Raw genomic sequence first — 23,586 nt, 5'->3', positions numbered from 1 at the left:
AGTTTTACCAGCCGATTCCGATTTCATTTTTTCTAACCATTTTACAGCACACACACAAATAGTTATTTTCTAGCTTTTCTTTAAAGGTCTCATCTCATAGTTTTTTCATTAATTTTGCCATGGTCTCTAGTATTAATAAATGCCCTGTGAGCCGGTTTTGGTGAAAAAAATGCTCTCCTGCGTCTATTTCATGCTGTTCTAGTTTGGTGGGGAAGGTGGGAGGGGATGAACGACAGGATTTGCCTCTTGCTCATGAATATTCATGACATGTTAATGACCTCGCCTCTGATTGGCTAACAGTACTTTGACGCTCCCTCCAGTGCGTCCTCATCCGATTCTGCCTGTGCTATGCTCCATTTTCAACTTTACAGTGCTAAAACCTGGCTAAAACTCGAGTCAAAACTGTTGCACAAAATGTCTTCGGAGATACAACTTCATGTGTTTGATCCTAGTATCCGAGTAGGAAGAAGAACCGCTTCCTGATTGTTTGTCGGTGAACGTTGGTTTAATAGAATGGTAACAATTGCATGTCGGCTTAAAATTTCTCCTAAAAGAGGTAAATGTTTGTGGCAATCGTCATCTTGCATTCAAGTAATAAACAGTCGGAAAAGTTTTAAAATAAAGACCTATTTCTTTGCAAAGACTTTTGATTGATTAATCTTCCTAGTAGATATTTTACTTCACAACACAGGTTATAAGCACCCTAAATGCAGTTCAGCCACTGACCTAGCCTGCGGTTTGAATTCCATGATACTATCATTGAAAGACCACTTGGTCATAGCCCAATATATATATAGATCTAAATGCAAACACACGTACCTACTATATTTCGCTGGAATTGCACCAGAATGCCTACAGAAGCAGAGAATGGTGTGCTGCAAGACTTCTCCAGTAATGAGAACTATGGCTTTGATAGCCTACATTGGCAGAGGTTAGCCTACTCAAGTTGTTTTCTGTCACGTATGACCCTTAGGAAAAAGTACTATAGGAATCTTATAGTATAAGACTACTATAGAAAAACTATAGCAGTTATAGGATATTATAGAGTTATTAGTACTTCTACAGTATGTTCCAAAATACGTATTCCTATAAGATTACTATAATATTTTGTCCCAAAATACTATAAGATTCCTATACTACTTTTTCATAAGGGGATTGCTCACGTGGTTAGAAAAATGGGCAACACCAGTCCCTGTTGTCTGTATGACCCTGTACCCAGGATTAGAACCAGTCTGCCTTAGCATAATATACTCCCTTCAAAATGCACTAAACATTCAACTATGGCCCCCTGTGAGACAGAAGATATGAAAGGTAAGATAAACCTTTAGCCTAAAAGGGACAAAAACTGATGCAACTCCTAAAACGAATATACAAAACAGGTCAATTTTCAATAAATAGCTTTATTATATTTACATACAGCAGTGGTACTTAAAGTGTGGTCCACAAGCTCTCTCAAGTGTTCCACAAGTAGATGTGGTAAAATATAATAGATGAGTTGTTTGCAATATTGAGCCAACTTGTATGTAAATCCAAACAGTTCTGCAACACTGATGTAACCTACAATATGCCAGTTTAAATCATAGTAATCCTCTGACACCATAAGCAAGGTGCAAAGACAATAAGCAAGGTGGTTCAGTGAGAAGGCCTATTGTGTAATATACTGTTGAAGTAGGTCTACTGTTTTTTTTTTTTGCTAGGTGGTCCGTGATTTATTATTTTGTTTAAATTATTATTGTTTAAGTGGATCCTTTGTAAGATGGTGCTGGGATTATTTAGGGGAAAAGGTCTGAGTTGTTGTTTCGGCTTGTGTTGTCCTGGGTATCCGAAGGGACAACACACAAAACACATTCGTTGGCTGTGATGATTCTGTTACATTGCTCATTGATTGCGCTGGGCCATAGATGGAGCCATCAGGTGTTATTGTGGAGATGTCACTTTCATCCTCCTCCTCCTCTTGATCAACCCGAGGTCTTCTAGCTGGCCTTGGATGAACAGGCTTGATGGGAGTAGAGGTAGCAGGCCCCCATGCCCATGGTGTATCTGAACTGCTTGTATCAAATCTCATACTTTTCATAAAGTATTCTGTTTGGGTACCTAAAGTAAATAAATGTGTATTACTGTCAAGTTACAAGATACTAATAGTACACAGGACATTCACTCTCACACAAAACAAAAATATTTTAGTGACTGTGGAAAGGTGTATGATGTACTAAGTAGCACACCCACAAGAAGACATTCAGTAATATCAATTATATCTGTTATGCAATTCATGGGTTTCATCAGGTCCATTTACACAGGTGTATTAATCAAGCACCATGCAGTCTGCATTCATAATCGAAGTACTTGATTTTATACACCTGTGGAAAGTGACCTGATGAAACCCATGAATTGACTTTCCCAAACATTGACGAGCACATAAGAACCTGTATTAGCCTAATAGAAAAAGACTTATAGAAACTAACTAGCACAACAATTAGGCCTGTCACGATAACAAATTTTGCTGGACGATAAATTGTCTCAGAAATTATTGCGATAAGCGATAATATTGTCGTTCTGAGAATTTTCTTTAAGCATTTCTTTAGCAATGAAGCGAACTATACTGTCTGTGTGTAATCCATTTCGCACTGTCCTGTTTGTACTTCGTTTGTCAACTAAACGCCCTAGTGACTGCTCTGTCGGGAAGAGGAAGACGGCCCACTTGTTGTTGTTTTTTTCCCCAACTGGGAAAACTGCAGCGGATGATTGTGTTTTAGATGCATATGCATGTTTGTTGTGTTGCCGCTTTTAATTGCGACTGTTTTCCAACAAATGCGACACACTGACTCGCACACGTTCAGTGGTTCACCACGGGCATTCGGTTTAAATCCGAAATGCTCCCACACTGCAGCTGTCGCGTTTGGCTTAGAAACCAATTCCATCTTTTTTGTCTTTATTAGGCGTAGCCTACTGGAACTCGCAACTAGCTTTCTCTCTGCCTAATGCCTACCGGTATACTTCTCACGCGGCCCTTTAGCTGCACTCTGTGGTAGGCTACGCCAGTAGTCCCGCCTCCCCACACACCATGCGACTGACAAGTGACTGACATGAGGGTTCACTCATCGTTACTCTAAAGACCCGAGAGAGGGAGAGAGAGACGAGGAAAACAAACAAGCATGCAAATGGCATTTATCGCGGCCAGAAAAATTATCGAGCTAATTTTAATTATCATGCGATTAATTGATTTATTGAATATCGCCTAACAACAATAAAAGTTAGATCACAAACCTTTGCTTCTAACGTGATGACCTAATGTAGGCTAGAAAGCTGTGTAGCCCGACATGAGGATGTACTCTGGAAGACATACAAAACACTAAGTAAACAGCAAGTAATCAAACAAAACATCATTGTAGGCCTACAAAGGTCAATGTAATAATGGCAAGAAGACTGAATTAGACTGAAGTGTAAATACCTGAGCTCTAGTGATAGCAACTTAGCCTAATAGTGCTCGGGTATTGTGTTTTTGATTTTCCCTGTTTAGACTAGAACAATACCCGTACTTAGTTGAGCAGAACAGAACACTTCAGTTACGTGCCTGGTGTAGCTTCCTGTAATATAGGCTAGCCTAAGCCTAGCTTGTACCCTTTTTAATGCATGCTAACGTGAAGAATATGAACATGCTATTTTGTAACAGACGTTAGGTGGAAAAGTTTGTACTTACAGCCTGTGAGCTGGTGGTCGATCGTCATGACGGTACAGAACCAGGTTTTCAGAACGATGCAAAACCACTTTCTAACTGTAGGCAGTGAGTGTGGTCGAAATGATTGGAACACAGAACTAATGTTGCACTACTTCGGTGGTGGTGTTCCAACGATAAATCCGAACCATTTCTTCTTCAACTTGTTTCTAAGGCAAGACATGCAACATTGATGTGTTATTGCCACAAATAACACAGGCACGATTTTTTTCCGCCATGTTAGCAACTTGCTGTTAGCTCCTACTAGCTGCAGAGAGACAATCCCCTAGCCGCAAAATCTTCCAGTCTTCCTGTAGGCGGTCACAAGCCAAGGTGGGCGAGGCCATGAATAATCAGTTTCCCTTCGGCGTCATTGGGAAGGGCTCTTTCTGATTCGCTTGTTTTTCCGTGTATTTTCTTTCATTGGCTAATGCGGGCAATGGGGGTAGAAGATCATTTTCACGTGTAGCATGCATATGCAACTTGGAGTGAGCTATAGTATTTAGAAAGTAACAAGTATTAAACGGTTTCTCAGTGAATGAGACCTTTAAAAGAACATGTTGATATAGAAATGCAATCAACTTATCAATAATGAAATGGGCAAAAATGGAACCAGTGAGCAGACAGATTCTTCTTCAAGTCTAACTTAAGCTGCAGTATCAAACTATAATGCTTCCCAGTGTGGGACATTCATTTCACACACTACTAATATAAATGCACTGTTATGGAACACCCATTTTTTTTCTTCTTCTCACATCCAATATCCAACTAAAGATATAAGAACAATTTTCATGATACATTTGAACATGCTACCATGGAACATATTTTTATATGCATTGATGAATTTATGGGAGGGCGAGGGAAAAGTGGTAGTAGGCTAACACGCAAAGATAGGGGAGGAGAAGTGCTAATAGCGATAGGTGCTCCACCATAGCCTATATGAAAACAGCGCACATCTATTTTGCGGTGAAAAACTGAAATCCAAATTCCGGTTAAATGAATCAATTAGGCTATAGAAACTTTCAGAGACAGCTGATTCAGTATTCAGAGTATCAGTTTTCTTCATTGTAGGCTACTATGTCAAAAGCAACTTTAACGTTTGTTTGCCTTTCTAATAGGATATCGTTTGTTCACTTTCACGACATCCACTTCTCAATCTGCTAGACTAGGATATTTTAGGCATAGCCCTAGTCTACGTGCAGTAAATAGTTTGAGTATTTGGGGGCCAAGCAGCGAAGCTGCGAAGGCACCCATTGTGTTTCTACGTTTTTGGGGGCCAAGCAGCGAAGCTGCGAAGCCCCATTGTGTTTGTTAGTTTTCTTATTATTATTATTATTCCGCCATTGGAGTCTATGGCAGCCCATAGAACCGTCTGGTGAAAAGTTGTGAAATTTAACACACAGATTAGGGACAGTCCCATGATTCATTTCACCAAGTTTCATGTTGGCACCTCAAGCGCTCTAGCGCCACCAACAGGCCAAAGTTGGATGTGCGTTCACGCACGTAACTTTTGACCCCTATGCCCGATTGTCAAAAATGAGGTATCGTTGCAATCCTTGGACCAAGCCGAGTTCAACGCACCCTATGACGTCATTTTCCACCATGATGGATTTTCCGCCATTTTGGATTTTGTCAAAAACCTTTAAAAAGTTTCACGCCTCACATAGTTTGTCCGATTTTCACGAAACTTAGCACATAACATCTTCAGACCAAGCCGCACAAAAGTTTACGATTTTCATCTTCGGAACTAAAACCGTTTTCCCGTAACAGCCAAACGAAATATGCGGCGAAGCCGCCAAACAGGAAGTAAGCTCATATCTCAGCAACCCTTTCATCTGTCATAACCAAACTTACTACATGGACTTATAACCCCTTCTGTAGGGCACTCAAAAAATCTGGTGACCTTTGACCTCTAGGGGGCGCTGTAATTAGCGAAAATGCATTTTGGCCTGTAGCTGTTGATGTGTTTGGAATTAAACCATACTAGTGGTGTGTGGTAGTACTTTTGGATGTCCTCAGGCTTACCCAGGCCAACTTGTGATGTCAACATAATTGATTCGGCCGCCATATTGGATTTAATCAAAAACACTAAAAAGTTTTCACAGGTCACAAATTTCATCTGATTTTCACCAAAATTGGCACACACCATCTTCAGACCAGGCCTTATCAGTGTTTAATTTTCTGGAACGATTGACAAAAGCATTCACCCATAAAAGCCAATCGAAATTGGTGGCGAAGCCGCCAAACAGGAAATGACCTTGTAACTAAGCCAATCTTGGGTTTGGCATGGAACTTGCTGTGACTGCTTAATGCTATATACCTGATGCAACCGCATTGAGTTACATGGCAAATTTGGACTGCTAAACTGACTGCTTGGCCCCCTCATTGCTGCTTGCAGCTATATTTGGGGGCCAAGCAGCGAAGCTGCGAGGCAACCCTTAGTGATTCTTTGATTTCTTATTATTATTGGGGGCCAAGCAGCGAAGCTGAGAAGGCACCCATTGTGTTTCTACTGTTTCTTATTATTCCTCTGCCATTGAAGTCTATGGCAGCCCATAGAACCGTCTGATGAAAAGTTGTGAAATTTGGCACACTAATTAGGCTGAGTCCCATGATTAATGTCACCCAGTTTCATGTCGGCAACTTAAGCGATCTAGCGCCACCAACAGGCCAAAGTTGGACTTGCGTTCACGCACGTAACTTCTGACCTGTTGACCCGATTGTCAAAAATCAGGTATCGTTGGAATCCTTGGACCAAGCCGAGTTCAACGCACCCTATGACGTCATTTTCCGCCATGATGGATTTTCCGCCATATTGGATTTTTGTGAAAGTGAAACTAAAACTTCACAGGTCACAAATTTTGTCCGATCATCACCAAACTTGACACACATGCTCTTCAGACCAAGCCGCACAAAAGTTATTCCTTTTCGTCTTCGGAACTAAAACCGCTTTCCCGTAACAGCCAAACGAAATATGCGGCGAAGCCGCCAAACAGGAAGTGAGCTCATATCTCAGCAACCCTTTCATCTGTCATAACCAAACTTAGTACGTGGACTCAGGACCCCATCAGGAGGATGTTCAAAAACGGTGGTGACCTTTGACCTCTAGGGTGCGCTGCAATTAGGAAAAATGCGTTTTGGCTTGTAGCTGCTGTTGTGTTTGCAATTAAAATCTACTAGTGGGGTCTGTTAATGCTGTTGGAGGTCCATAGGCTGACCCAAGCCAAATTGTGATGTCATCGTAATTGATTAGGCCGCCATATTGGATTTAATCAAAAACACCTAAACGTTTTCACAGGTCACAAAGTTTGTCTGATTTTCACGAAACTTGGTGCAGATGATTTTTAGACCAAGCCTCATAAAAGTTATCCCTTTTCGTCTTCAAATCTAAAACCGTTCGCCTGAAACAGCCAATTATAATTGTTGGCAAAGCCACCAAACAGGAAGTGAAGTGATATCTCAGCAAGGTTTTCTCTTATCAAGACTAAACTTACCACATGTGCTCAGGACCCAATAAGGAGGAGGCTCAAGAAATTTGGTACATTTTGACCACTGTGTGGCGCTATAATCACAGGAAGTGGGTCATATCTCAGCAATGCTTTCACATATAGAAACCAAACTTGGTATATGGACTTGGGATCCCATCCTGAGAACACACAATACATTTGGTGTCCTTCGACCACTAGGGGCGCTATAATTAGGAAGACTTTTTCGCATTGACACCAAACTTGGTACGTTGAGTCGTAAACACATCCTAAGGACCCACAATAAATTTGGTGACATTTGACCACTAGGGGCTCTATGATTAGCAACACTTTCACCTATCGCAACCAAACTTGGTATGTGGACTTTGGACTATATCCTGAGGATGCACAATTAATTTGGTGTGCTTTCACCACTAGGGGTGCTATAATTATCAACACTTTCACCGATGTAAACCAAACTTGGTATGTGGACTTAGGAGTACATCTTGAGGACACACAATAAATTTGGTGAGCTTCGAATCCAGTTCAGTCCAATCCAATCCCAACTCCTGCTTAACTGCTTGGCCCCCTCATTGCTGCTTGCAGCTATATATTTTTTTTTATATAAGTGGAGTAAAACTACTAAGGCTACTGTATGTTGCTGCTTGTTGACATCTTATTATCATGTAGCCTATGATCGCTAAACTTCGATTATTTTTAATAGCCGCAGTCTGTTATCTCCGTTCAGCTGCGATTGTGGTTCAGCTGTGGCCACGCAATAAGCGGCAGGGACGGGTGGTGATGAGCGATGTTTACGTAGCCTAATGAAGTGACCGCTTAGTAAATTCCACGCAATATGCAAAGCACAGCGTTCGCTGCATAGAAAAACTCAGTAGCCTATTGGCACTTTCTTTGTAGCCCTACATCCAGTAGTCCAGAGTGTTGGCCTGATTGCTAGCTGCTTCAAACTTTGCAAACTCAGCTGGGTGTTGTTACAATTGCGGCGCATGAGTGCATTTGACCGGCATAAAATCGGTATGTCTCAGACTGACCGGCCGGTCGTCGGTCATGGCCGATCACGTGAAACTCGGCCAATTCCGGTCACCAGCTGATCTATCGGTGCATCTCTACTTATCAGCTTTCTCCGCAGAGCAAGAGCCTAGCCTGTTAGCTTAGCTTAAAGGTGCTCTAAGCGATGCCACACATTTTTTTTTTTAGGCTAAAGCATTTTATGCCACTTACTGCAAACATCACCTAACCAACCGCTAGCTGTCTGTGTCCTGAATACACTGTAAAAAAATGCGATCTCTGTGGACAGCCCAGGCTCCAAAAATGGCAACAAAAACAACCTGGGCAAACCTAGCTCATAAAAACATAACAAACTGTTCCAGCAAATCACAGACGAGATGCGCGTTTAGGAGAGTTTCAATTGCACGGGAGCAGCACGGGAGGGAGGGGGAGGAAGTAGCGAGCTAGCTCTCTGTTTTGTTTGAAAGTTATCAGAAGTGATGTTACCCAGCATTGCTTAGAGCACCTTTAAAAGAAAGATGGCAGACACAATTACTAAATTCTGGGAGTGAGGTCACACCCATAGACTGGTCACATGGGCTGGTTGAAAACATGCAGAACTAGCGATGTAGTCTCCAACTCAATTCTGTTCACAGCCTAGTTGTTTCCCTGTCAACACATGTGTTTTTATATTATTTGTAAAGTAATTGGCTAAAAAAGGCTCTTTGTCACATCATCGTTGGCTAATTAAACTAATGCGGCTATGTACACTGGCAGATGCAGCTCAACTAAGCAGTAAATTCCCTTTCTCTGTGCCTCTCCAGTCAACGCCTTTCAATGGCAAGAAGTAGGCCTAATGTTTTTGTCTTCTTTAAACGCCTGTGGTTTGTGCAGCAACTTAAAGGAACATTTTCTCTGTCTCCCTCATTCAACTGGATCTTACTACTTCGATTAACCTTTTTATTTTTTGCCTTTCTTTGCATGCTTTTTTGCCTTTCTTTCTCTATCTAAGATTGGCACCAAACACTAGCACTAGTCCGCTCCGTGCCGAGACTAAAGCAAACCGAATTAAGACTACCTTGGGACGTAGAGGGGTCTGAGTTTGGTTGCCATATTCACATATGCACAGTCATCGATCTGAGTTTGTTAAGAAGGCTGAAAGGGACCAAGTGTGAAAACACCGTAAGATGAATTCTAAATCTCATGTGATCTCTGCAGGCATTCGTCCCCCAATCCTGAATGGACCGATGCACCCACGCCCGCTAGTAGCCCTGTTAGATGGGCGGGATTGTACTGTTGAAATGCCTGTCTTGAAGGATGTGGCCACGGTGGCGTTCTGTGATGCCCAGTCTACCCAAGAAATTCATGAAAAGGTGGGTGAAGTCCTCATAAAAAACATTTGTGGTTTTGCCACCATAGGATCCTCTTGCATAGTCTTGCAGTGACTGAAAAGTGGACAAAAGAAAGTATGTACAAAGAAAACAGAAACACATTTGAAGTTGTAATGCTATTTTATACAAATTGTCCTTTTTTACTGCCCTTAAACTTACCAACGATGGTAGTGTTGATATCAATCTTAAGGCAGGGTCCACATTTAAGTTTTTGACTTACCAAGGTTGCTTGTAGATGAATCTACTGGACCAGTATGTATATATTTTTTTTACTAGCCAGTATCACATACTGTATAGTTTCCATATTTCAGTGATTTAATTATATATGATGTTGAATACAAACTACAAATTCCCATTGGCATTTTTTTAATGACCACACTTTGAAACACCTGTGTATGAAAAGAAAAAAAGGTTCAGTGTTCAGTAGGTTCAGAATACATTTCAAGTGTAGAGAGAAACCAAAAAAATGTAATGAGTTTTTATCATTATACTTTTTTATAGAACATGTCATAGAACACACTTCAAAGTTGACATGACGAGTGGCTGAGGTTAAACCTGTAAGACTTCACATATTTAGAAGAAGAAATTATTATGTAATAACAGAAAAATATGTCAACTCTGTTAGAGACAAACTCGGTAAATTACATATAATTAGCAAATGTGATACATTTTTAAATTATGCCTTCCCTAAGAGAACTTTTGTCTAGTCACTGAAGCAACTTTAATCTTCAGTTAATCTTCAGTGTCCCACTGGCGGGACGGTTATCCCCCTCCCCCACCTCCCCCCAACATTCTAAATCTATTGTATGCACCATATTGCTATGTAGCATAGTAATGTTGTACACCATTTGAAAGCTTTGACTCTTGGGAATCCAAAAATGACTGTCATGTACTGTCTGTATAGTGCTTTATATTCTCAGATTAATCTTATTATGTCTCAATTAAATTTGATCCAAAATGCACCCCTCCTCCGCTTTTGGTGCTACCCTGACCTCTAGTGTAGCTGCAGCGCAATAAGTAGATGCAACATATTGGGGTACTGAAATATTCACAAGAATCCATAGAAATTGAATCTTCATGTTGTATTATCCAATATTAGTTGTACAGATGTATAGTCTATCTTATACACAGTTACACACCCATTGAACCAACAAAGTAAATGCAAAAATAGATACTTTTTTGTAATTATTCCATATTTTGTGTAGTCAGTCTATATCAGAACACCTGACATACAATCTAAATAGTCCACAAGAAACCTCAAAGTGTTACCTTTCATTTGAGACCAGGATTATGCTTCTACACAAAGGGGTTCATGTGCAGTGATTGTCAGTATGCATTTCGGATAACCAAAAGGCCTATAGGGAGTTTCCATAGGCATTTTACAAAACGCATGAGCATACCTTGGCAAATAATGGTCTAAAACACTCATATTTTCATTCTGTATTGATCTACTTTTGCACACAGCTTCACAAGACCTGGTGCTAGGGCTCAGTTGTGTTTCTAAGTGATATCAAGGGCTGAAATGTGGTCAGTTCAGAGATGCTTGTAATCCGGCAGAAAGAAAAAACTATATTCTAGCCTCTGTAACTCTTTGTCAGTACATCAGTTATTTTGACTGTTCCTACGAAAACTACAGGTTCTTAGCTTTCTATAGAGGTCAAACATTTGATGGTAGGCCCCAAAAGAGGTCGGATCAATGCCCTCGTAAATAGGCACAGTGCAATTTCAGGCAAAAACTTGAAATTTGTATTGGAATTCATGTGGTTAAATTTGATAAGATTGCTACTTTTTGTCCTGAAATTAAAAAAACAAAAACACATTCCACTGGCAAGTTTCCAAGAGGTGCATATTTTCTAAAAAAAAAGATAGCTTTAGCATATATCATTTTTAAAAAGAAATCCTACATGTATCCTGATATACATTTGAAACAAAAATACATATTTAGTCATAATTTTAACAGCAAAATCTTAAACAGAGTTGACGCTCTCATTAAATGCTATTGAACAGAGTTGATAACACATCATTGTCAGCTCTGTTCTCAATAATCTATGCAGAATTAACACAGAATTAACAGAATTGACGATAATAAAGTTGACATTTCCCATCATTTTGTGGCTTAGCTCCACATCCTAACCTCAAACTAACTACCGCATGACATGTATAAAACCAGAATTTAATGGATTTTAATCATATTATTGTTTTTTTTACAAATTGAGCGAGAGTTTCACTCCAATAACGCAATAACAGATTTGACGAATAATTAATCTACTGTTGGTGTATCCTCAACATTTTGTTCAAATTAATGAGAGAAGATGCTTAACATCTCACTGCCTTTCCAAAGTTTCCTCTCAGAGGAATTGACATCTCTCTGTTGTCATGCTTTATATTCAAAGTCTTTGGATTTTAAGCAGTTTTATAAAAGAATTGACAAGAACTTTGAGATGGTCAAAAATGAGGTTTTTTTAAAACAAAAAATGTAGATTGTTAGACTTAATAACATTATGTTTGGTCAAGTTGAATGCATAAATCTGTAGTCGGAGACAGTCCAAAATATGGGGTGTAGAAGTAATTTAGTTAATATTTTGTGGATAAATTGGATCTAAAATAAATATAAAGCATTGTTATTGGTGAAAGGTTGTTTTATTAGCATAATTGTTCAAAATTAATTCCATAAAGATTTATTTTTTGATAATAACTAAATCTTTATCATGGAGACGGGAAATGTACCCCGAATTAAACAGTAAAGTAGGGGGGAAAAAAAGGAAAATACTATATTTCTGATTGGCCAATAGTGAACAAAAATTAATACTTCACATGCGCACACATATATATATATATATATCGATCAGAAGTAGGCTCCTTTATTGAGGAAAGGAGGAAAGGGAGGAACACCCTCCCTAAAATTTCAGAGAAAAAAAAAATATATGAAGTGAATTACTAATATGATAAATTGCTGTTAAGTCATTGAGTGCCAAAAACGTAATATTAAGTTTTTAGCTTTTTTTTTTAAATTACGAAACTAGACACTCTAACACACCTTATATGTGATTTTGGGAACTCTGTGATGAATGGAAATGAAATATATAACGATCGAAAACTCATGGACATTTTATCTGGACATTTTATCATAACTCGGTTGCCGCTTTGGGTCGAATCAGTGACGCCTGCACGTCAGCTCAAAACCAGGCCATTTTCGTGGGTCTATCACTAGGTGGCAGTCTCGCCAGGTCTCGCTGATCACTTCCCGGAAAGTTTACAGGCAACACTTCACATTTCATGAAAAAAACAGCCATTTTGACGAAAACTAGCCACTGTTTAGCTTGGGATTTCTTAGGAACAGAGGCATGTAGAAATACACGGTTTGCACCCACTGAGAGCTTAAAGTCTCACCTTTTAAACAAGCCATTGTATGTGTTCATAGCTATAACACAGAATATGCTGTGGCTGTACAAAAATCATCAACAATGGTCTAGATTGCTGGCCCTGACAAAGCTTCCGAAAACAGCTTGGCATTCAATGAGTTAATATTACCATTTGAACACTTTTTGAATGAACAAAATCGTTCCCCTAGGTCAAAATGTCAACAGCAGCCCCCATCGCATTTGAAAATTACTGTATGGAGGAGCTTCCTCCTCAAGCCCCTCATTGAAGTCCATTATAAACGCCTCAGACCCCAGCAGCTCGTCAGTCCCGTCGTTTTCAATGGGCAATAGAGGAAGCTCCTCCGTTTGAGTGGGCGGGTCTAGCCAGAGCCTCTGGAATTTAGCAGCAACGGTGAACCAATGAGCAGCTACCTGCAAGAAAATTTTCTGCGGTCATACAGCGAAGAATCTTGTGTTGAACAGAAAGCTTGTTTTATTGCTTGTGAAATAAAGAGTACAGAGAATCAGAGGACAAATTTGTCCATCTTTTATACATTCAAATACAGTGTGAAGGTTAGGATCAAAGCAGCAGGAAGACCAGTTCCAAAAATTCATATTCCAAAAAAAGATGGTAAGGCTAGTGTAGGCTACTGAATGTTACATAGTATGACAGATACTCATGGCTAACTGGTAGCACAGAAAACAATCGGCTATAGCCTACTGCTGGCCTGTTACAAACATGGACAGTTCAGGGATTTGCTGATACAAAAAATTTGGATAGTTATGCGTTGTTATAATCATCCAAGTTATGCCTTAACTAAACAATTGTTAAATAATGTTTTTGTTGTTAATATGTTCTTTAATAAAGCTTCCTACTTCTTCCTCAAAGTCATCCAGTGATGTATTTCCAGGTTTTAGGTACAACACAAGGGCAGTGTCATCCGCATACTTAAAATAGGTGTGTTTGGGGGCAAGGGCTCTACACTGATTGGTGTAGAGTGTAGTATGGACTGCACACAGCCATGTGGGCCTCTGTGTTTATGGTCATAGGAGAAGAGGTAACTGAATTAAACCTGACCTGTTGTGTCCGATTAAGGAGAAAGTCGTTGTACTCGGCTAAATGGCACTGGTGTCCCCATGTTGAACACATTCTCTCACACTTTCCCGGCCAAACTTGTCTGACGTAGCAACAGTAATTATGGGACTGACAATGGGAGGCGGGGCTTGGGATTCGTCAATTGAGATTGGGTCTGGAAAGGCTTTTTTGAGCTGTACAGGAAATGTACCTGATTCACTCAGACTAGAATGCAGACTACAGTGGTCATGCTACAGACTCCAAGTCCAAGCTATGTATCTGACTGCCAGAAGTTCTTAGGATCAGTCATCTCTCTCATTCACTCAGTCGTGATTCGACTTGTGGTGGTGGTACTAACAAAGTCCTTAAGTTATGGAGCTTTTGGCAGCTACTTGCTCCTTGGACTATTGTATGTTGTAATGAGTTTGTGAAGGTCACAAGAGGTTCTTGCATGATTCAGTGTATCGATTTCATTTATAACATCACCTGGTGTGGTAGGACTCAAAAGATTGTAACCACAATAGATAGAGACAATAGAGATCGCAGATTTGTTACTCAAGTGCATTTATTACAGACAGCTTCACATATGAAGGGATATGTGTAGACAACTGCCATATTGGCGTTACAAACTAACCCCATGCCTTTCTATGGAGGATCTTTTGAGTGCTGTGTCTCCTCATTAGAAAGTCTCTGGTTTGGCTCCCTGAGTGAGCTGAACAAAGGGCCTCTCAACAGAGCCATTAGGACGAGCACCAAGATCATTGGACAACCCCAGACCACCCTTGCAGCCATAATTTGAGAAGCAAGCCATCAGAAAGTCAATGACCAATATGAAATCCAAAACAGCTCTGAATGTAAAATAAGAATTAAGCTAATGTCTGCATCTGTGAATTTTGTACATGTAGTTTACAGGCCACACATGCACACTTGTAACCTACAATATGCACTGTCCTGAGGGTTGTTGTATCTTGAAAAACTATGCACAATCATTCATATTCATGCATCAGTGTTTTATTTATCAACAAATAACTGAACACAAACCCATGAATGAGAGGGCAGACAGAGACCATAAGGAACACAAGAATAGAACGATAAATCAAAACAAATAAATGGAGTGCAGGGCAGAAACACCGAGGTGGGGTGGTAAAAGATAACTACCACCACACTACTAAGGAAAAGTAGAGACTGAAACAAGGTAGTTTTCAACACTGGCATTTCTCAGCCAAACATTCAACACCGTGGTTTAGTCCTGTTGCCTCAGTAAAGCCCTCTCCTTCCCCTGCCCCACTTGACCGCTCCAAAGCCCCTTGTAGAATGCTAGAAGATGATCATCTGACAATAGACCACGATTCCTGGTGCGCGGTGAATGTGTTAGCATGTTGCTATGCTAGCGGGCTCAGGCGTAGCCAGACGTAGAAGTAATAAAAAACATCCACGTTTTCCCGACTTAAATACAGTTGCACGAGTAGTTGATAAAAAATGTCTACGGTCACACAACATGAAACGTTGCGATTTTCCAAGCGAATAAACAGGAGAACTACAATGTGTGGCGCAATAGCACTTGGGAGTACTTCGACCTAGCGTAGTAATATTAATTAACACCTAATTGTAGATCCTATCCACCACAGAGTTTAGAATCCATGCTTGATGGACCCCTCAGCCTCCCCCTCCCCTCTGAGCGAGAGAGAGGCACACACACTAGAGATGCGCTGATGGGCTATTATTTCAACCATAACTGCATAGCAAAACTTATCATCCATCAGCACCAAAGTTTTTTGACCAATTTTCAAAACCGCACCCGCCCACCATCCGCTGGTTGTTTTAATGTATATGGGTGATGCAGCGCTGCTGACGTGAGGCTAGAAAGCTCTTGCCTGTTCTAGAAAGACTGATCCAATGCAGCAAATATATTAAAAGGCTAAAGTCCTACATTGGCTATGTTGTAGCCTATCCCCAGAATATCAGCAGCAAACTCAGTCTCTGTCTCGCAAAACAGTCTCCAAATAAAACGCACATCGGCATGTTGCCTTTTCTGCCAGCTTGAGCCAATATATCGTCCAAAATGCTTGATTGCATTGCATTCTTCACATTTTTAGCTACATTCTCATGTACTAAATCAGCATTTTTGTTCAGTGAATCTTTTGTAAATTGCTTTTACAACTTAGCAACTTAGTTGGTTGGCAATGGGAAATTGCATTGCAGCCAACAAAGTTGCTAACTTAGTTAGCAACTATGGTTTTGGGAAACGCGCCCCAGAACAGCCAGCTTGAGCGGACAATTACGACCCCAACTCTGGAAATATTTTAGGTTCTACACTGTAGATGGTAAAGTAACCGTTAAAGATAAGGTAGTTTGCCGACTTTGCAAAAAACAGTTTACTTACGCATCCTTGACATACAATCTTCGCGCTCACCTGTTGTGTTAACATCCAAATGGGTTCGGGTGTGTCAGCCCTGGGAAAATGTATTAAATATTATTATGTAAATGCACAAGTTCTGCACACTTTCAGTCAGAGAAAAGGGCCTGCACTATGCCTAAAACATGCGCGCATAGTCCGGTGTTTGTCTCCTAAACATTCTTCACCCATTATCCAGACATGCATGAAAACATTTAACTCTCAGCCATAGGTTATTTTGAGAATGATGACTTTCTCTTAGGCATTGTCGTAGCGTAGCTATATAACCTAACCATTAAAACGAGGCAGATATGAAGAGGCATTGCAACAATGTTTACAGAGATACATTGTAACATTGGCTGCAAAGATTATGCAGACCGCTACGATTGACCGACATATGCAAACACACACGCACACACACATTGTCAAAATCATACGCTGGACGCTTTAGGCCAGGGGTCGGGAACCTTTTTTGCCTGGAATTATTTATTTTTATTATTTATTATATTATTTATTTTTAATCTCAGAAGAGCCACATAAAGACAGTTACTAGAAAAAGTTTGGATATTTAACTTACAGTTACTTTCATCAACAGAGGATTTTTAAATACATTTTCTAGTTTTAAAAGTAGGCTAATGTGCAAGTAACTTGAAATATAAAGTGGAATGACAGAAGTATAGGCCTGTAGGCTTCCCATGTAGGCTAAACACTACCCCCTATTTTCCCAGTGTCCTTTGGTATGCAAAATAACATCTTAGTTAACAACACAACACTCAAGTACCGTTGACATGTCATTGGCGAAATTGAACATTAGGCCTAATGGCCAATCTCATTTCTCTGCTTTACCCATTCCCCTTCCCCTATCCCTTCATCTTACCCCTAGCCCATGTCCCTCGAAACCGAGTGGCAAAACATAGGTGTGAAAATATTCCCCTTGGAAATGAGATCCCACATCCCACAACTCCTTCGATATTTTAATATCCAAATGGTCGTTATTTGACATCAGAAGCAATCGCTACCTGTAATAGCCTAGATGCGAGGAGTCGACAGCAGTATGCAGCATTCATATCAGACGAGCGTTAAAAAAGTTCTGAGAATTTAGCTGCTGTTGGACTTCACATTTCGGACATTGTATGCTGCCAGTTCGCGGGGTATCAGACATGGAAATATGTAAAATACGAGACATTTTGCACAAATAATGATGTGTTGTTAAAGGTGCTCTAAGCGATGCCACACTTTTTTAGGCTGAAACATTTTATGTCACTTACTGCAAACATTACCTAACCAACCGCTAGCTGTCTGTGTCCTGAATACACTGTAAAAAAAAACGATCTCTGTGGACAGCCCAGGCTCCAAAAACGGCAACAAAACCAACCTGGGCAAACCTAGCCTATAACAACATAACAAACTGTTCCAGCAGTGATCGGTGTATGTTGGGTATTTCTCTTACCCCTCGGTTTCAAGTAAGCTCGCAAAAATGCTTGGTTTTAAGGGGTATCTACCCCTTCCCCTTAGCCCTACCCCTTGATCCAAAAGAGAATTGGGATAGCCCTTCCTCTCACGTGAACACGCAAAACTAAGGAGAAGGGGTAAAACAGAGAAATGAGATTGGCCCTAAACTACTAGAGATTGGCCCTAAACTACTAGAGATTATATTTGGTGATGGACTTGTAGTCTGGCTGGCTGAGGTGAAGTTTCATGCAAGAATTGACCTGTCGCTAAGCGCCACCCTTAGAACGCAGATGAGCCAATGACAGTCCAGCCTCAACAGACTCGGACATCAGCTCGAACAACTCCATAACAACAGGGAGGAAGCATAACATTACAAATTAGTGGTTAATTATGGAGTTTATTTCCATAAAAAAACCCCGACGGATAACCATGGTCAAACGTTGTGCATGGGGTACGTGTAATACCGATAGCGGTACCCAGAGTGGCTAGTAAACGGGGTATAATTCATCAACAGTAGCCTACAGGACGTCTCTCGCATTTGCAACAGCTCTGTAATGTAGGCTACTAAGCCAACAACGTGGGCACAGTAACCAGGTTCCCTGTCAAATCCCAAGATGAAAATGTTCATTAGCCAACTACTATATTCTTACTACATCGAATGTTAAAGGAACCGTATGTAAGAAATATATTTCAATTAATCATAAAATGGCCCTGGTATGTCATTAGACATTAAGAAATCATGTTCATTTCAAATACTTATATCACTGACAACAGTAGTCCAGCCAGGATATTGTCATTTAAAAAGTGAAGTTGCAGCCCTCAACTGATGTTGATGTTGTGTTTTGTCATGTCATGTTGTGTTTTGGCCTGATGCGCCACCCTCCACCTATCTACTAATCACGAAGTCAGTTGTGTTTCGGCATCGGGTTGGCAACCTCGAGTCAGGGGGGAGGGGGAGGGGATACACCGCTCTACAGTAATTTGAAAGTGATTGCAGTACCAGTTTTGGCCACAATCTTACATATGGTTCCTTTAATGTAACCTAACATATCTCAGTCTCAATCTTCAACTAGCTAGCTAGCTAGCATTAACGTTAACTTCCGTGGTTTTTGCACGGTGATCTGGCTACTCACCTCCACTTTAAGATTGTCACCTTGTATATATTTTAAAGTTTTGAATATACCCCTTTATAGCATAATTAAGTCCCCTTTGATTGCTTCTGGAGGAAATGAAATCCTTTAGCAACCAAAACTTCCTCAAAGACTGCTTTGATATACTGTCAGCTGCCATTCTCCATAATGTATTTCTAATCAAGTCTGGTATGTTTGTCCGAGTTTTACACGGTAACAATGGGGGGCGGGGCTTAGCGACAGGTCAATTGAGGCTTTCACCATTTAAACGTGAGCCAAGGTTTGTGTTTATATTTTTCATATGTGAGAGATTTCTACAAGTGGAACCGAACATGGTTAACACAGCAATACTAACTCGTTGCAGTGTGCGATAAATATATATATATATATATATGTTTGATATTGACATAGCAACGAACCACGAATGTAACAATATTGTGCAGGCTACGGTTACGGAGTCAAGTGAGGTGGAAAGTTATATTAAATTACTCGGATAGACCTACATATTTTCCACGAAGCCTTGTAATTTTAATATAACTAATATTTACTGTTATTTAGCATTCTACTTGGCCTAAGCTTATCCCTTGATTGCAAGTTGTTTTTTTTGTTCATCTTTCGTCAATCCATTTCGTCTGAAAGCCCCGGCCATGCAGCAAAAGAGCCACTGGTGGCTCGTGAGCCCCAGGTTCCCGACCCATGCTTTAGGCTATAGTCTTTCTACGTGGGTTTAGTTAGCCTAATGATCGGACTGTAATACGACCAAGTCGGCTATGTAATCGCTGAAAACCGGGACACTTTCATAGTGGTATAGGCTAAACCGGGAAATGTTAGCGCCCCGACAGGCTTTTGCGCTTTTAATGTGTGTTGTCCACCGCGGGGAACATTGTCAATAAAAAGAGAGCTGCACATGATCCAGATCAAGTTGATAGATTGGTGTTTATAGCAAACAATATTAAGAAATGAATTAGGATTACTCCTGCTGCTGTTTAAGTTGTCACATTATTGTTTGTGCTGTGCTGTTCCTTACAGTGTTTTTTTTTTTTGGGGGGGGGGTCGTAGATATTCAAATATATTTGAACACATTGCTTGATTTTTCCATGTTTCATGTTCATTTTCATGTTCGTGTTTATGAAAGTTTATAATTAACTTGACTTCAAAACAGAGGTACATACCTGGCTGTGACTAGTGTACCGTTACACCCCTAATGAATAATAAGAAGTTCTGAGTTCTGGGCGAGCTGGCATGGAATGACCATACACAAATTAAGGGTCCAAGGTTATGTGAGACAGTAACAGATTGAGGTTACAATTGTGAGTAATGCTCTTTGGTGAGGAGGTCTGGGAATAATGCTTGCTGATTTTATCTTAATGAACTCAACAGGTACTGAATGAGGCAGTTGGTGCTTTGCTCTACCATACAATCACACTCTCAAGAGACGACCTTGAAAAATTCAAGGGTCTTCGGGTTATTGTAAGAATTGGGAGTGGTTTTGACAACGTGGACATCAAAGCAGCAGCTGAGTTGGGTGAGACAAAATATTTTTGTCTCTGTTAAATCATGGTTGTCAGTTTTTTTTGTTTTTGTTTTTTCCATTCTTTGTCTCCAATACCAGCATTAACCCTTGTTTTTTTTGTTTTTTTTTTACTCTCCTTTCCTTTCATCCACAAGGTATTGCAGTGTGCAATGTTCCGGCCTCTTCAGTAGAAGAGACAGCAGACACATCCATGTGTTTAATCCTGAACTTGTACCGCCGCGTGACATGGATGCACCAGGCTTTGCGAGAGGGCACCCGCGCTGCCAGTGTAGAGCAGATAAGAGAGGTGGCTGGTGGAGCTGCTCGTATCAGAGGGGAGACTTTAGGCATCATTGGTCTGGGTGAGCAATGGAGTTGGGATTTTGTAATATTATATAAATCATATTGGGGTGACCCAAAATACTTGTTTTTTTAGAGGCTTGATTCGACTGTAAATCCCACAGGCTATAGACTTGAAATGTGATTTTACAATGTGCAACACACATTTAAAATTTGTTGTAGCTATAAAATAGACATTGCAAAACATGCCACAATGAAAAGCCTTTAGGGTGCATCATAGCATCTCATTCATTTACCATCCAAACAGTGAGAATGCAGTGATGCCATTGTGCCTTTGCACACTAAAATGTAAGCTAATTCTGCTAAGGAGTTGTCAAAAATATTAATGGTCTTTTCATGGGGCAATATTTTCACAAAGTTTATGTTAGGCCAAATAGTGTGTAAACAAACTAGACTGCAAACATACAGTATGCTCTTTGACTGAGATGGTGATCTACTGTATGCAACCAAACCAGTTATCACGGTGAGGGGAGCAGATCATGGTACCCTAATCTGATAGACATGAGTACATGTGTCAGTGGAATTTCTAGGATGTTATATGGAGACATGGTCAGACCTCCACGAAATTCAACTGCCTACTGCACAGTCTGCAGTTTTGCTTAATTCAGTAGGTAATAGTTTAGCAATGAATGCATTTTCAGAGAAATGATTATGTATTGACAAGTGTTGTAAATTATGGGATGCACTTACAACAAATGGCCATGAGCTTGTACTATAACCTATATTCAGATGACTTAAAATTAAGTGCTTATGTTGACATAGAATGAGGGAATATGGACTAATAATGGGTTAAGTCGAGTTTCTTCATTTATCAAATCAAGTTTCTTCATAGAACAGGAATGAATGGCAGATCTGAGGCAGAATGGAATAGTTTATATTAAGCTCCAGTAAATGATTCAGTTTTTATTCGGGTACTCACTTGAATTTAGATTTCTGACATTAATAAATAGGTCAGCTATCGAAAATGTATCTTGCCTCTGTGCCTATCATATCTATGTGTTGAAACATGTATGTAGACCAGTGAACAGATTTCTTCACAATATACATAATATAAATGCTTGGAAAGAGTGTTCCAAGTGATCTTTTTAGAAGTGAGAACATGTTATGTCCTGGTAATGTCTGCCGTGTTTCCTGCAGGAAATTTGTTAGTTAACAGTGTTTCCTATACGTTGATTTTGGGATAATTAATGGCAGCACAGTATCAGAATTAGGGCAGATGCACAATGTACTGTAGTTTGATTCTGTGGACATATCCGACCCCGCTGGCTGTCGCTGACATTGCAATTTAACAATAGTCAGAGGTTATTATGGCCCGTCCAGTTTCACTCCACATGTTGTGTTAATGTAGCCTAGTTTATTGTAAAAACATCAACTTTCTTCTGCAGTGTTGTGTTGTAGCTGTGGCTACTTTTTTTAGAATTAGGGCAAGCGCACAATATTGCCCGGGTACATAGTAGGCTATAACTACCCTCTGCTGGCTAGTACTCACATCATTGCAGCTTAACCATAAACAACAATGCTAATCAGAGTTTTATTCCATAAATACACCGTGTTCCAAATTATTATGCAAATTGGATTTAAGTGTCATACACAGGGCTTTGAACCGGTTCAAGGAACGAAAACGAAAAACGGGAACTTTTTGTATTTTACAGGGAACAGAAACGAAACCGGAAACGTTATTATTTTTTATGTTCTGGAACAGGAACACTTATTTAAAAATAATGGTAACCGGTTAATACCGGTTTTATTTCGTTCCTCAAAGTTTTCGTTGCCTAATTAACTAAAAAAAAAAAGTAATTATTTTCCTGCGCAAATTACCATCTTAAATAAGAGGTAAATTACGATCCATCGTTAATTAAAACGCTCATTCCAAACACAATATCATTAGCTATATTTGTCGACTCCACGTTAATGATGGACTAGCGAACATTTGGCTAAATGGCGCCAACACCTCTGTTTGCCTAATGCACAGATGGCTTGTTACGGTATGAGTAGGCCTACTGGATGGCCTTTCCCCCCGACAGTTGGAATTTGTTGTTGCCCGAGTGGCATAACCACGTGTCTTAATAATGTCGTTACGTTTGTGTGGAAATTTTCTCTTTTAACAATAAACTACACATTTGAAATAATTGTAGGCCTATTTAATTATTATTATGATTAATAATATAATTATTATTATTTAATAATGGTTGTAATATTATTACATTTGGTTTAAGCCGGATGAGAAAGATGTGACATAATTCTATAGCATTAAACAGCTGACAGGAACGAAATTAACTGTTCCGGGAACAGTATTTTTTTGTTCTAACCGGTTCGGGAACGTCAATTTATTGGTGGAACTCATAACCGGAAACGTTATAATTCCGTTTCTGTTCGGAACGAACCGATTGGGGAAAAAAATCGGTTCAAAGCCCTGGTCATACACATCATTTTTTTTGTTTTTCAATTAAACTCATGGATGGTACTGTGTCTCAGGGCTCTTTGGGTCATTGAAATCAATCTCAGACATCTGTGATAATAAGTTTGCCAGGTGAGTTTCAAGCAATATGGGAAAGAAAAAGGATCTCTCTGCTGCTGAAAAGCGTGAAATTGCCCACTACCTTGGACAAGGTATGAAAACATTGGATATTTCCCGAAAACGTATGTGTGATCATCGTACTGTGAAGAAATTTGGCGCTGATTCAGAGCACAGGCGGGTTCGTGCAGATAAAGGCATATTAAGAA

General features: G+C 40.0%; 1 protein-coding gene across 7 annotated transcripts in view; it reads left to right on the top strand.

Moving 5' to 3' along the window:
- Positions 1-23,586, top strand: part of LOC143132817 (C-terminal-binding protein 2) — a 99,515-nt gene that overhangs the window by 47,333 nt on the left and 28,596 nt on the right. For all 7 annotated transcript variants that reach the window (XM_076292621.1, XM_076292622.1, XM_076292623.1 and 4 more), the window contains 3 exons: positions 9,403-9,557; positions 20,370-20,514; positions 20,658-20,864. In XM_076292621.1, the coding sequence (XP_076148736.1) occupies positions 9,403-9,557; positions 20,370-20,514; positions 20,658-20,864 (507 nt within the window). The remainder of the gene's footprint in view (positions 1-9,402; positions 9,558-20,369; positions 20,515-20,657; positions 20,865-23,586) is intronic.

The sequence above is a fragment of the Alosa pseudoharengus genome, unplaced genomic scaffold (assembly GCF_046254945.1).
Source record: "Alosa pseudoharengus isolate Yale_2024_CS ecotype anadromous, Long Island Sound unplaced genomic scaffold, YU_APseudo_1.1 YU_APseudo_1.1_scf_19, whole genome shotgun sequence".
Lineage (NCBI taxonomy): Eukaryota > Metazoa > Chordata > Actinopteri > Clupeiformes > Clupeidae > Alosa > Alosa pseudoharengus.
Note: the sequence above shows the minus strand (reverse complement) of the source record. Positions and strands in the feature narration are given on the sequence as shown.